This window comes from Balaenoptera musculus, chromosome 3 (assembly GCF_009873245.2).
Source record: "Balaenoptera musculus isolate JJ_BM4_2016_0621 chromosome 3, mBalMus1.pri.v3, whole genome shotgun sequence".
NCBI classification, from domain to species: domain Eukaryota; kingdom Metazoa; phylum Chordata; class Mammalia; order Artiodactyla; family Balaenopteridae; genus Balaenoptera; species Balaenoptera musculus.
This window is the reverse complement of record NC_045787.1, coordinates 128,852,978-128,868,126: the sequence shown is the minus strand read 5'-3', so window position 1 is coordinate 128,868,126 and position 15,149 is coordinate 128,852,978. Positions and strand designations below refer to the sequence as shown.

At 44.9% G+C, this 15,149-nt stretch overlaps 1 protein-coding gene across 3 annotated transcripts in view; it reads right to left on the bottom strand.

The window, feature by feature from the left end:
• GRIA1 (glutamate ionotropic receptor AMPA type subunit 1) overlaps positions 1–15,149 on the bottom strand; it is a 307,614-nt gene that overhangs the window by 44,446 nt on the left and 248,019 nt on the right. For all 3 annotated transcript variants that reach the window (XM_036848990.1, XM_036848988.1, XM_036848991.1), the window contains exon 12: positions 1,488–1,686. In XM_036848990.1, coding sequence (XP_036704885.1) covers positions 1,488–1,686 — 199 coding nt within the window. The remainder of the gene's footprint in view (positions 1–1,487; positions 1,687–15,149) is intronic.

Below are 15,149 nucleotides of genomic sequence, written 5' to 3'. Positions count from 1 at the left end.
GGACAAATATCAGGCATCTCCTTCACACTCTGGTTGCAGGCTAAAGATGTCAGAGAATTGTAACAAGATTACAAGTGGTTCTTCTACTAACTGGTTGGGTTAGCCTAAGCAAGTCATGTTTCTTTCTGAAATGAAGACTCTGACCAAGTGACCCCTAAGTTACCCTCTTGCTCCAATATGTTGAAAATGAATGATTTTAGTCTTGGAAGCTCCATCAGCCATGGTTAGGGCTTTGGTCCCTCTTCTGCCTGTCATGCAGAACGCAGAGCCCACGATCAGGAGGCTGAGCACAGCACCCTGTGGGTTCACTCAGAGTCTGGGGTTTGCTCCATGAAGTTGCAGTGAGAACCCAGTGGGTCCGCATAGGATCCCCACCCTCTTGCCAGAGGCAATGCAGAGGCTAGCTCTGTATCCTCCTCCTCCTCCTCCTTATTGGCTGTGTGACGTTGGGCAATTACTTTTACCTCTCTGAGCTTCCTTTGTAAAATGGGGATAACAAATCCCCAACTCGCCTCTGATGAGAGGATGAAATAAGTCATGAAATGTGTGCTTCTTAGCACAGGACCCAGTTCATAGTATGTGCTGAGGAAGTGGTAGCAATTGTTTATTATTTGTATTTGATTAATATATGGTAACTCTCTGTGCTATCTGTTCAGCTACCAGGATGAACATTTCCAAAGTCCAGGGAACTACAGGTTTTCTTGCTTTGGGGCATTTGTTCAAGTTGTTCCTTTTGCCTAGAATGTAATTAGCCTACGCTGATCTAACTTGGTTTCATGATGTCTAGAGATGTTTACAGGTCTATCCTTTGTGGCCATAATCCCTCTCTACCCCTCCTTCAAGATGGCTCTCAATTGCCTACAGCCCCCGAAGCCCTAAGAGGAAATGGAGCCCCCATTCACTGTTCTTTGTTTCCTTGTATTTTAGATGTCCATCTCTTTTCATCTCATAATGACTCTTGGAGGTCGACATTATTTTCCTCATTTTGCCTCTAGCCACAACACATGTCCGCCACCTCCACTCCTACTTCACATTTTCTGTATCTCCTGGCACTATTTAATAGACCGCCTATTCCAGTCATTACTTCCCATATAACATCTCCTTATTCATCAGAGTCTCCAAGGAGGGGACACAAAGGGCATCAGGTTGGGACCTTGTTCCTCGCTGTTCCTAATCAATTACTAATAAGGCTGAAGGTGCTTATAGGAGCAGGAAGGGAATTATATGTCATCTTTTGCAGCCCGCAGAGAACTTGGCACAGACTGGTATACATAAGGGGTCTAATTCAATTCAAGAGCTTTGAAGTTTCCCTGAATGCAGAAATGGAGGTTTCTCAGGGATCTGTAGAAAGCTGAGAAATGTCTCAGTTTCCCTGACTTACGCTCAGTTAAGCAGTTGCCTATAATCTCATGCTAATGAGAAGGATATTTTACTGACAGTAGTGGTTCCCTTTTGTGGAAGTGCCCTGGGACAAGGGATATCCCTACCCTGAAGAACTCCTTCGTGGATCCCGCTTCTAGGGTCCCGTAAGCGATTTCTGTCTGCTTCGCTAGGTCCTCGGCACTCTCAATGGGAGATACCATCCTCTCCACGGTCAGGAAGGCGGCCAGGTTGGCTGTGTAGGAGGAGATGATGATCAAGGTGAAGAACCACCAGACGCCGCCAACGATGCGGCCGGACAGGGACCTGCAGCCCAAAGGGAAGAGGTGTCAGAAGCACAGACATCAATTACAGAAGACTGTGGGGAGGGGCCGAGGGCCAGCCCCAGCCCATCAGCAGAGCTGTCAAGCCTTCTTGCACCCTTCTCTTCTGTCAGCAGGGTGTGAGAATCCAAACGTCAGAGTCTCCTGTGCATTTTCCTTCCTTACTGTGGATAAGGACCTGTGGGGTTGCCATCCTTCATGGGTGAGACTGCCCTGCAGGTACATCTTCACACTCACTCTCACACATACGTACACATCGAGACACGAGACACATGCCAACAAAGACACAGATATGTCAACACTTGCCCGCAAAAATCACAAACATGTATAAACATCCTGTTACAAGCAGTTACATATATGCCAAATGTATGTGCGTACATATATAAACGCATTGCATTTACACATATGTTGCACACATTTGATCATGTCCAGAAATGTTTCCAGACTGCCTTCTAGCCACTGCCCTCCTGGTTGGCAAAGGCTGCCAAAATGATGGATTAGAAGGAAGGGAAGGGAGAACATTTTGGAAATAAAGACAACACTAGCACTCCGTCCAGCCACCTTGGGGAATGTCACTGTTGAGTGCAGGCACAGTTCTGCTCCTTATCATAGAGAAAGAGAATTTGGCTGAAATAAAAGACAAAGGATATTCTGATCTGGATCAAAATGGCAAATATGACAATCATATGTGAGACAAGAAACTTATCCTTGATTTTAGGGTCCTGTTCTCTCTTATGCCCAAAACTGTGAAGAGAAACATGACCAGCCAAGAGTTCCACTGTGATTGTTTGGATTTGGCTAGGAGATTTCAAGTCCAGGGCTTCCCAAGATGTTACCAATGATGTAGATGTTATATGGGGTGATTTTACGTGGTGGCTAGACATGGCACCGAGCCATACTCAATCAGATAGTGATAAAGTTATTTGCATTCCATTCCTCCTTCCATGCTGCTCAGTTTATTAAGGAAGTGTCATCCTGGAGCCGCTGTGCCCTTAAGCCCTTTATAACAGGTACTCCGACCGCCTCAAGCTCAGAGGTGACAACGCTTAACTAGAACCTCATGCTTAACATCGAGAGCAATCACCAATCCAAACCGTGAGTTTTATGGATAAAGAAACTCAAGAGTCCCAGATCATACTGACTTGGGAGCAACACCCAGGCCTGCTTGATTGTTGAGACCTTGTCAGCCCTGTGTGTGTTATTCCCATGTTCCTGTCTGTTCTACTTTGTTTCGGTTTCTGAGAGACCCCTTTTCACTTCAGGCAGACAGTGCTCACCCCAAGAAATCCAACGAATATTTGTTATTGCTTGCTATATGGAAAACACTGTTCCTAGATGCTTCACAGGAAGAGGGAAATAAGAGGAGACTTGTTCAAAGGAATGAGAGCAGGAGAGTGCAACAAAACAATGTCCTTTGAAGAACAGCTTCAGGAAGAGGGGAGACTCTACAGGAAGAAAAGGCTTGGAGAGATATGTTCACTGAAGGACTGATGTGAGGCTTGTGCCTTGTGACCTGAGTGAGGCGCATTTGGCAGAAGTTGCAGGAAACAGATGCTATCTAAATAGGAGGGAGATATTTTTGATGGGCAGGGTAGTACAACAATGGCTATCCTGGGGACGAGAGTGTCCCTATTTCTGAAGATGTTCAAGTGATAAACTATTTATAGAGATGTTGTACTTGGTGCCTACCCTTGGTCCTCCAGGGTGCTAAGTGCTGGGGACACAACAATAAGCCAGACAGAGGAAAGGCCAAGCATCACGTGGGACCAGAGACCAACTGCTTCCTCTTACACTCCTCCCATCTCTGAGACTGCGTGATTGGAAATAGTAAGTAAGTAGACCAGGATGCATGGCTTCCATTGGACAGTCAAGCAAGATGAGGTACATAGAGGCAAAATCATTCTCCCAGTGCCCCAGGACTAATACACAGTTATACTCAAGATCACACCAGTCTTCTGATAACTAGTCCAGTGCTCTATTCACCTTAAGAGACAGCAGATACAAGTGTCCAGGCCCGTGTGAAGATGCTGCTTCTTTTCCAATTCTGGATGATCACAGTGGCATCTGAACCGGACTTCTTGCCTCCATTCAACCCCCCTACCCCCCATCCTCCCACTCCTCTGACTAATCAGTTCTCGACAAGGGAGCCTGCATGATCTTTTGGAAAACATTGATTACATCTTGTTTCTTCGTTGCTTAAAACCCTTCAAGACCCTCCTCTTACACTTGGAATAAAAATTCAACTCCTTGGCCCGCTCTCCGGTGCTGTCCCACAATGTGGATTCTGTAACTCTGGTCACTCTGGAATTTGTTTGATCCTTCATACTCAAAAGGCTCTCACCCTTGTCACATGCTGCTCTTTCCCGTGATCAATCCATCAACCCTATTCATCCTTCAGACCTTATCCTAGTCATCACTCTTTCAGCATTCAAGCACATGACTCTCAGAGCCCCGTGCAGCTCACATTGCAGCTGATGTCTGATATCTATTTGTGTGATTGACTGTCAGGTGTACCCCTAGACCACACGCACTGTGAGAGTAAAGGAACCTTATAGCTCTTTTGTGCCATGTTGGATCTCTAGCACCCAGCACGGAGTTAGCCTCAATAACAAGTGAGTGCACAGATGCCACCTCTTTTAGAACCTGATGGCTACATTCACATTAGATTCTAGAGCCCAGGAATAATTTTCAGGGCCAGGCGAATTCTAACCTGCTATGGTTCAGGATGTCTGGAGTCATGGTTTCAAACTATGTGTTCAGGATGGCAACATTACGTGAACCGAGACACCCAGCTAAAGTATCCCAACTTGGGGATCATCTGGTGAAGCTCAAAGGCCTCCCAAGAAAGGTCCAGGCTTATGGGTCCTTTTTCCTGTTCTTTAATGAATATTTATCTGCTGGATGTTGAGAGGAGCTTACCCTGCATGGTATTCCCTACATCCCCGCCTACGTAATGAAGATAGCAAAGAAATATTCTTCTGCTTCACAGCCAGCAGAATAACTGTCATTGTGGAATAAATGGAGGGCTGGGGAATAGGCTCTTCAAAATGGGACATGATTGCAATGCTTCATTTGTATTCAATTTGTAGTATGGAACTTGAGTGTGAGTGAACCCCCTCCTTCAGTTCCGACCTGGCACAGGCAAAGCTGGGCCTCTACCTAAGAACTCTGTATTTTCCCAGCTCCATCCCAGAGGCAGCCCTTCACTTACAGCCCCATAACCTTGGCAAGCTGCCTGTCTAGCTGGGCCTCAGTCTTCTACTTCTGTTTAATGGGTGAGACTAACCCTACTTCATGGTGAGAAACCAAAACTTTCAGAACTAGAAAAAACTCTTAGTCCATTCTTTTCCTTTAATGGATACAAGCTATCGAAACTAAAATGGTAGAGGGGAAAGTACTTTGAAAAGTGCTGTTGAAACAGAAGACATTATTTTTGTGATGATGATGATTCCCCCAGGGAGTCACAGGGCAAAGCATCACTTTTCTTCGTAGGGATGGCACAGCTGTAATCTGAACCCCTTAAAGGTCTGCCTAGTCACCTGAATTTTATTAGTCTCATAACTTGGCATAGCTCTTCCCCAAACTCCCTAGGTGATCAAGGAAACCCTTATGTTCCTCCAGAATTGGCCACAATTTATGTGGCTTGTTGGACCTTTATCATACTTGAACTTGATTCGTAGCTCTGTGAAGTGGATGGGAGAGGGACAAATGCCCCCATGTGGCAGATGAAAGAACTGCAGGTAAGAGGTGTAAAGGGACTTGCCCAGGGTCACACAGTGAGGCACTGGCAGAGCTGGGACTAGGACCCAGGACTTCGTATTTCCTGTCCAGCACTCCAGCCACTGCAGAGCATTCCTTCTTTCACCAACTTCTGATTCGTCTGTAGATGGACATGGACTTCCTCACCCCATGATGGTTCATGATGTTGGATCACAGCCAACACTCACCTTTCTTTATTTTATTTTATTTTTTGACTTTGGGACTATTTTGATTGATTGATCAATTGATTTTTATTGAAGTATATAGTTGATTTACAATGTTGTATTAATTTCTGCTGTACAGCAAAGTGATTCAGTTATACATATATATACATTCTTTTTTTATATTCTTTCCCATTATGGTTTATCACAGGATACTGAATATAGTTCCCTGTGCTATACAGTAGGACCTTGCTGCTTATCCATTCCATATACAATAGCTTACCTCTGCTAACCCCAACTTCCCACTCCATCCCTCCCCCAACACCCTCCCTGTTGGCAACCACAAGTCTGTTCTCTATGTCCGTGAGTCTTTTTCTCTTTCATAGATAGGTTCATTTGTGTCATAGTTTAGATTCCACATATAAGTGGTATCATATGGTATTTGTCTTTCTCTTTCTGACTTACTTAGTATGATCATCTCTAGTTGCATCCATGTTGCTGCAAATGGCATTATTTCATTCCTTTTTATGGCTGAGTAATATTCCATTGTATATATGTGCCACATCTTCTTTATCCATTCATCTGTTGATGGACATTTAGGTTGTTTCCATGTCTTGGCTATTGTGGATCGTGCTGCTATGAACATAGAGGTGCATGTATCTTTTTGGATTAGAGTTTTGTCTGGATATATGCCCAGGAATACTAACCTTTTGTAATGCTCCCTGGAACCTTTGGAATCTGCACAAAGCAGCCTAGCCATCAACATCTCCACAGAATTAGAAACCTGTTTACATTTGTTTTTCATTGCTGAATAACAAATCACCACAAGTTTAGTGACTTCTAACAGCACTCATTCATTATCTCCTAGTTCTGTAGGTCAGAAGTCTGGGTGAGGGTGTCTAGATGCTCTGCTCAGGGTCCCACCAGGCTGAAATCAAGGTGTTGTTTGGGGCTGTGGTTCTCATGTGGAGCTCAGGGTCTTCTTTCAGGCTCGCTGGTTGTTTGCAGAATTCATCTCCTTGTGGTTGTGGGAACGAGGTCGTCTTTTCTTTGTGGGCTGTCAGCCAGGCGCTGGCTTCAGCTCCCAGAAGCCGCCTGCGTTCTTTACCATGGGCCCCCGCCACCTTCAAGCAAGACAGACTGTGGCAAATCCCTCTCATTCTTTGAATTTTTCTGACTTCCACTAGCTGGAGAAAACGCTTTGCTTTTAAAGGGCTCATCGGATTGGGTGACGTCCACCTGGATAATCTGAAAGTCAGCTGGCTTGGGACTTTAACTACATCTGTAAAATCTCTTTACAGGAGTACCTAGGTTAGTGTTTGGATTACCAAGAGACAGGAATTGCATACACCACACTGATTATTCATTCATTTTACAAGCATTGCTTGTATGGCAGGCACTTTTGGGCACAGGGGAGATAAAAGTGAATACACCACAGCCTTTCCCTTCCAGGGAGAACGTGGGAAGGCAGTGGGCAAACATGGGCTTTGGTGGTCAGACACCTGATTCTCTGTAAAGTGCTGTGTCTGGAGCGTAACGATCACTCAGTAAAGCCATTATCACCATGTTATATCCATATCATAAACAGTCATTATAATACTATGTTAATTATGTGACAAGTAAGAAAGCAGCACTAAGGGAACACAGAAGGGCTTGCTAGTTACTCTGTTGGCAGAGGGGTGGGGAAAAGTTACCGGAGGAGGAGAAACTTGTGCTAGGTTTTGAAGTATGAGTAGGAGACTGCCAAGCAGAACAGGTGCAGGGGTGGGAGGAAGCAAGATGGATAGAAATAAAAAGGAGAAGGTGAGTGGGATATCACCTCCTCTGTAAACTTCCCCACCTTTGCCAGCAGAGCACCAAGCAGCCCCTTCTGTATTCCCGTTGCACCGCGATCATTCTGCTCTTAGGATTCTAACCACGTTGTTGTGATGATTTAAGATGTCACTATGATTATCTATGGTATTTATTAACGTTGATGGTGATGGGTTGAACTAAAACAGAGCCCACAGAAATTGGGAGAAGCAGGCTGACGAAAGAGGTGAAGACATCAAAGTGATAGGATTTGGCGATCCACAGGGGCGGAGGCAGTGAGGGAGGGAAATGCTCAAATGCCGGTCCACGTCCACCGGGTGAATGCATCCAGACATGGCCTCCGGAGCCAGATGCTGGCCGCTAGATGCTGCTCTCTTCTGGCAAAGGCTGTATTTTTTCCTTTGGTTAACGAGACGCTAAGCATATCATTAAATGCATAACTTGGTGCTAGTAGAAGATAGTAAGGATCTGATTGGACCATCTTTTGGGTTCTGATAGTTAGCATTTCCTGTCCTGGTCGTGGATTCGGATTCACTACAGACCTTTAAATGTATACTTCTAATCTCACAGCTTGGATTTGTCTTTCTAGACGAGGGGTCAGCATTTTTTTTTTTTTTCTGTAAAAGGCCGGGTAGTAAATATTTCAGGCTTTGCGGGCCTTATAGTCTCTGTCGTACTCCTCATCTCTGCTGTTGTAGCGTGAAAGCAGCCACAGACAGTATGTACACACGTGCACGTGGCTGTGTACCAAACAACTTGCATCACAAAAGCAGACAGCAGCCTGGATGTAGCCAGTGGCTTGTAACTTAATGACTCCTTCCCTCAATCCTACTCTGAGTCTGAGAGACCTTTGATCGAAGTGAATACACGACTTAGACCTTTTTTATCATCTCTCCAGTTATTAGTACCTGCCCACAAACACCCAGATAAAGTACTGGTATCATTCATTTGCCAGTTACTTTTGTGTTTTCCTCAAGCAGAAGGGAGAAGGCATTGGTTAAGGGAATGGGCTCAGGGGCCACACACGACAGGATAGAGTCCTGCCTCATTACTTACTGGTTGTAGACATTGGGCGAGTCATTAAAACTCTTGGTGCTTGTTTCTTTACAAAATGGAGTGTTAGTACTCATCTTAAAGGTATTCTTCATAATTAAAAAGAAAAAAAAATACCAGTGAAGCATGTAGCTCTGTGCCTGGCAGAGAGAGCATTTCTGCCAGGATGGAGATGTGCAGACAGTGTTTGGAGCAATGCCCTGGCTGGAGGTCGGGGAGCAGGTACTATGGCCGGGGGCCTTCAGAAAAGAAGATACACGGGGCCAATGTAAGGAGTGGAAAGTTATTAAACAGGAATCAGTTTCTGATCTCACCCATCTCCTCTCCACGACATCTCTGACAAGGGGTTGGATATGGACATTTCTCCTTTATTTCAAAAGCATGTCCTGTTATCCCCAAGAGGAAGGAGACAGAAGGTCCACCTCCTGTGTGCCTTCATTCAGCTGAGCTCGAGAGGTCACTGAGCTCAACCTATTTCCCTTGGTCATCTGCTTCAAATGGCTATTTTTAAAAAGTAATGGAAACAGAGGCATGAAGGCAGAGGCTCAGATAGCCCGTCTCTAAATTACAGGGAGAAAAAAAGGTCCATCTTGATTAATTACTCAGCTGAGCTATGTTCAGAGAGAGAGGCTCACTTGGTATCCGGCATCAAGGTTCTCAGACTGGGGTAAATAGCTCCGGCCAGATGCAACAATTCCACTGATGAGGCCACTTCATCCAAGATGCTGTGTCTGGGTGGCAAAGCATCCCATTTTCACCAGCTGCAAATCCCTCAGCGCTTCCCTGGCAGAGTAGGAGTGAGTCATGTTAATTGCCCAGCTGCTGGTCACTGTGTTCCAGCCCCGCAGGAGGGGGTGGGCCCTGGACTCCTGTGCTGAGTCTCAGGGTGGGGAACTGGGGGTTGGACAACAAGCTCCAAGGAAAGCCCGGCACTCTGTAAGCTAGTGTGTACTGTTGTAGAATTTGCAGAACTATGTTTCAAAGAGGGATGGTTTTATGTTCCTGTTATTTTCCATTTAGGTAAGCTTTGGGAGCGTAGCTTGGGTATAGTTTGCAAAAGAATGAAGATCAATTCGTTCATTTTTAAAAATTTACTAATTCTTTGGTCCACTCTCTAAGCTTCAGTCTCCATATCTGAAAATGGAGATACTGAATTCCATCTCATGAATTGTGAGAAGTTGATGAGCAAGTCATGTTTTGCATCTAGCACAGATACAGCAGGACTCAAGTTGTCACCTATAGTGATGCTGCTGCTACAGTGATGATGATGATGGTGGTGGTGGTGATGATGATGGTGATGGTGGTGGTGGTGATGATGATGGTGATGATGTTGATGGTGGTGGTGGTGATGATGATGGTGATGATGGTGATGTTGGTGGTGGTGATGATGATGGTGATGGTGATGATGTTGGTGGTGGTGGTGATGATGATGGTGATGATGTTGATGGTGGTGGTGGTGATGATGGTGATGATGATGATGGTGGTGGTGGTGATGATGGTGATGGTGGTGATGGTGGTGGTGGTGGTGATGGTGATGATGATGGTGGTGGTGGTGGTGATGATGATGGTGATGGTGATGATGGTGGTGGTGATGATGATGGTGATGGTGATGATGTTGATGGTGGTGGTGATGATGATGATGGTGATGATGTTCATGGTGGTGGTGGTGGTGGTGGTGATGGTGGTGGTGGTGATGATGATGATGATGCTACAGTGATGATGATGATGGTGGTGGTGGTGGTGATGGTGATGATGGTGATGATGATGATGGTGGTGGTGGTGGTAGAGATGATGATGATTTCTTCTGGAAACACTCCACTTCACTTCCAGCCTCCATACTCTCCTCAGTGTCCGCCTACTTTGCAGGTTGGTCCTGCTTAGTCTCCTTTGCTGGTTCTTCCTTTCTGCTTAATCTTAAGTTATTGTTGTGTGCAGAACTCAGGCCTTAGCCCTCTTCCCATCCCTGTGTACCATCTTTCCATAGATGATCTCTTCCAAGCCCATGACCTTTATATACATAGATGCTAAGAACTCCTAAATTTCAATCTCCAGTCCTTCTCCTGAACAGGAATTACTTAGTCTCCTCCGTCTTCCTCATCTCAGGAAATGGCACCACTGTACCCTCTGCTGTTCAAACCAGATGCCAGGTCGACAGTGCTGGCTTATCTTTTTCCCTCACCTTCACCTCCAGTCCATCAAATCCAATCATCCCCCATAGTCAGTGGTAACGTTCTAGATACTAGATATTAGCATTACATTTCCTTGCTTCTTCTCTTGACCTTGTACAACCCACGTCCACGCAATAGCCAGAGGGACCGTTTAAAACTGTAAGTAGGATCATGTTGTTCCTCACCCCACTTAAAATCTGTCACACTTAGAAAATAAAATCCAAATGCCTTGCCAAAGTCAACCTGATCTGGCCCACCTTGAATCTCATCTGGTACCATCTTTCCTGCCATGGCTCTGCTCCAGCCTCATTGGCTTTGTTGCACTTCCTAGAACACACCAAAGTCTTTCCCACCTTAGGACATTTGCAGTTGTTCCCTCTGCCTGGAACTTACTTCCCTGAAATTGTCCCAAACCTCCCTCCATGTACCCTTCAGGTTTCTGCTCAAACATCATCTCCTCAGGTACACCTCTCCGAGTATTGTCTCTGCTCTCCATCTCTCTCATCTTACCCTGTTTTTTCATAGCATTTATCAAAGTCTAACGTGATCTTTAGATAATCATATACTTATTGATTTGTTTATTCATTATTATCTGTCTCCTTCCACTAAAATGGAAGTTCAGAGAGGGCAGGGGTCTTTGCCATTCACTGCTATATCCCTGTCACCTAGCAGAGTGCCTGGCACATAGTAGGTGCTCATTGAACATAGGCTGAATAAATGAATGATTACACAATGTTTATTGAGTACTGACCACCTACCAAGCCTGATGAGAAATACTTAAAAAGTTTCTTCTTAAGAAAGTCAATTTAATGGAACGAATGTGACCCACACAGAAGCAACTGTGCTACCTGGACTGGGTGAAGAGCACGGGAAATCACTGATTAAGTGCTACGGAAGTGCAGAGGTGGGGAAAGCCATGCCCCACTGGGAAAAATCTGGAAAGGTGGGCTGAGAGAGGAGCCATTTACCTGGGATATGCAGGGCAGGCAGGCTTTGAGCACGCTGAAATAGAAAGAAAGGTATTTCCTGGAGCAGGAACAGCTTGTGCTCTGGTGTGGAGATGGGACAAGAACATGCCCAAAGCATATTAACTACTCAGCAGCCCCTGTTCCCTGAGTACCAGCTTTGAAGTGGATACTGCATAAGATACTTGACATTCATTCTTCTAATCCCCATCACTTTCTTCAGGCCACGTAGGCATATCCCACACCCCCTTCTGATAAATGAGGAATCTGAGGGTCAGAGAGATGAAATAATTAAGCTCACAAAGCAAGTGATGGAGCTTGTATGTGAACCCAGGTCCATCGAATTCCAGTGGTGTGATTTCATTGTGCTGAAAGGGGGTCCAGCTTGAACCAGGACCACCAACTCCCTCAAGGTTGACCTTCTCAGGTCCCAAGCACCACTTACCCACAGTTCCTAGACACAAAGGAATGGTGGCACCACACTTGTGTTAAAAATGGGACTGCCTCCACATACATTTTTTTAGGTAAGTTCTTAGAAGAAACCACTCTTTTTATAGCTAGCTGCCTGCTGGCCAGCCCGTAATACTCAAACATGTGTTTTCCGTGTATCCAGAGCCCTCCTGAGAGCTCCTACTCCTTGTTGATCCACCAGCTGTTTTCAGAAGTGAGATGGGTTCCAGGGGCCTGGGTCCCTGCCTCAGTGGGCCAGGTGAGGGCCTGAATGGTCATCTGTGGCCTAACCTATCTGGCACTTGAAGTCCTTAGAGTGGGCAGCAGATTTAATTGTGGGATGCTGTGGGCTTTTTAAAAATAGACCCCGACCCATTAGCAAATGGGAGAGAAAATCACAACGCGTGCTTCTCCTTTAATTAACGTTTGGTTTGCTCCAGCACAAGGCGCGTATTACAAGGAGTTATTTTACTTAAAATAACCAGTTGAAAATCCTCATTTGTCAGGTATTTTTTCACCCTACCCAGTTCCCTGCAGACTCAGACCCTCCCACCCACGTATCCCCAACCAAGCTGGCAGGGCGGCCCTGGAGGCAGGGAACAGCCTCCCTTCCTTCCCTCACCCCAAACCCTCCCAATCATTTCATCAAAGGAACACTCAGTTCTGAGACACTGAAGACAATTATGAAGTAGGAGTTCAGAAGCTGTACTGACCTCCTGCTCCACCCCTTCTGTTCATTAACAGTGATTTGAGGCAAGTTATCTCATATTCCTGAGCCTCAGTTTCACCTATCTGTGAAATGGGGATAATAACAGGACCAATCTAAAAGCATTGTTGTGAGGGTGAGCTGTAATGTGCTTCACTGGCCACCTGGACCAGAGGAGATACCTGGTACAAGCAGCTACTACTATTCTGAGATGAAAGATGCCATGGCAAGAGGTTTTCAGTTGCTGATAAGTGAAAAACCAGGTTATAAAACAGACTATACTGTATGGCCACATTTGAAAACTAAACTTTGGCGGAGATAAGTGTTTGGAAGTACTACAAGAGTCAGCTAGGTGGCTGGATTATGGGCTCTCTTTTTTTCCTACCTTCTTCCTTCTCTTTTCTGATTTTCTAATTGAATACCTATAATAGTTATAATACATAGAAAACCTAGAATATAGTAGTTAAAATTATGGACTATGGGATCATCCAACCTGGGCTCCAATCCCAACTTCTTCTCTTACTGTGTGACCTTGGGACAGTGCCTTAGTCTCTCTGAGTTTCAGCTCACTCATCTGTAAAACGGAGATAATAGCAATACCTCCTCCTGTCAGCCATTGAATACTGTTGTTAATCTTTCATCACTAATTTGGTGGGCGGCAGGGGGTCAGGAGGAGGGACGGAAGGGACTGATGTAGATAGGGAGGTGAGGGACAGTCTCTCTGGGCAGGTGACATTTAAGCTGAGAGCTGAGGGTTGAGAATGATCCAGATTGTGTGAAGAACCTGAAGGAGTAGCGTTCTAGACAGAGGAGATGGAAAGAGCCAAGGTTTGAAGGCAGGAAAGGCTTTGTGTGTTCAAGGTAATTGGCAGCCATAGGATGAGTCTGGAGGGTGAGGAAAGGACTAGATCAAGCAGAGCATCTGAAGCCAGGGCATGGACTCAGTATTTAATGATTAAAAGCCCAGCTACTAGTGTCGCCTCCTCCAAGAGGCCTGCCAGACTGCTGCTTCCTCCCGTCACTTCTCATTTCTTTGAACTCTTCTGTTTTCCCCTTCACAGTACCACTCTTTGTTCTGCTCTTTTGCACTGTTAGCACTGCATTATATTATTAAATCATTATTAAATCATATAATATTAAATCATTATGGGATTTTAGATTTCTTCATAATTCTCTAGAACCCAACACAGCCTCAACATTTGTTGAGTGAATTTGAAACTCCTAAGTAGGCATTTGTAATGCCTTCCTCTGAGCTACCTATAGAAGAAAATATTTCCTAAGCTAATTAATAGCAGAATCATGATTGTGTGAGGAATCATTTATTCTATGAGGTCACAAACTGATTTCAAAACTTTAGGAGCACCCATTTTTGAGAAACTGATATCTCAGATATATCCATAACTCTTCCATAGTCATAAAATCATGTTTCCTCAGAATCTTCGCTCTGCAAAGTAGTGGTCATAGAGCATATTGTTGCCTAAAGTTATAATAATAAAACCGTGTTTCTTTAAAAATATTGTAAAAGACCAATCACAAATTTAGACCGAACTGTAAGGTAACATATGGGTATTGTTTTAAACTAATAAGTTTGTGGTAATTTGTTACACAGCAATAGAAAACTGAAGTATGACTGGAAATCACTATGCAGTGATTTAAACCATCCGTTTAAACCAGGTTCCTTTAAACCATCCATCTCTTGTCTGCCGTTTGAGGATGGCTACAATAAATCCCTACCCCAATATCTGTTCTAGCCTAGTCCTCTGCTTTTCCCCTTTATGTTCTCTGATTGAAGTCAGTGGTTAAGAGTAAAGGCTCTAGTGTCAGCCTGCTTGGGATCAAAAGCCATTCTGCCAAGAACTAGGTGGTGACCTTGGACAAGTTTCCAAACCACACTGAGCCTCAGTTCCTCACCTACAAAATGGGATGTGGTTGGCAGAAGATCAGCCCCCCAAACACATTGTGCCCCAATCCCTAGATCCTGTGAATGTGTCCCATCCTATGGCAAAAAAGACTTTTCCAATAGAATTAAGGTTAGGGACCTTAAAGCAGGGTGATTATCCAGGTGGACTCAATGTAATCACATTGGTCCTTCAAAGAGGAAGAGAGTTGATCAGAGATGAGATGAAGCAGAAGAATAGCTAGGAGAGATTTAAAGTGTGTAAGAGGCTTCATCCTGCATTTCTGGCTTTGAAGATAGGGAAAGAGGACCATGAACCAAGGAATGAGGAAGCTGGGAAGAGCCCTTAGCTGAAAGCCAGCAAGGACCGGAGTCCTACAACCACAGGAATTTAAAATTGCCAACAACCTCATGGAACAAGGAAATGGATTTTGCCTTAGAGCCCTCTGAAAGGAACAGAGCCCAGCTGCCACCT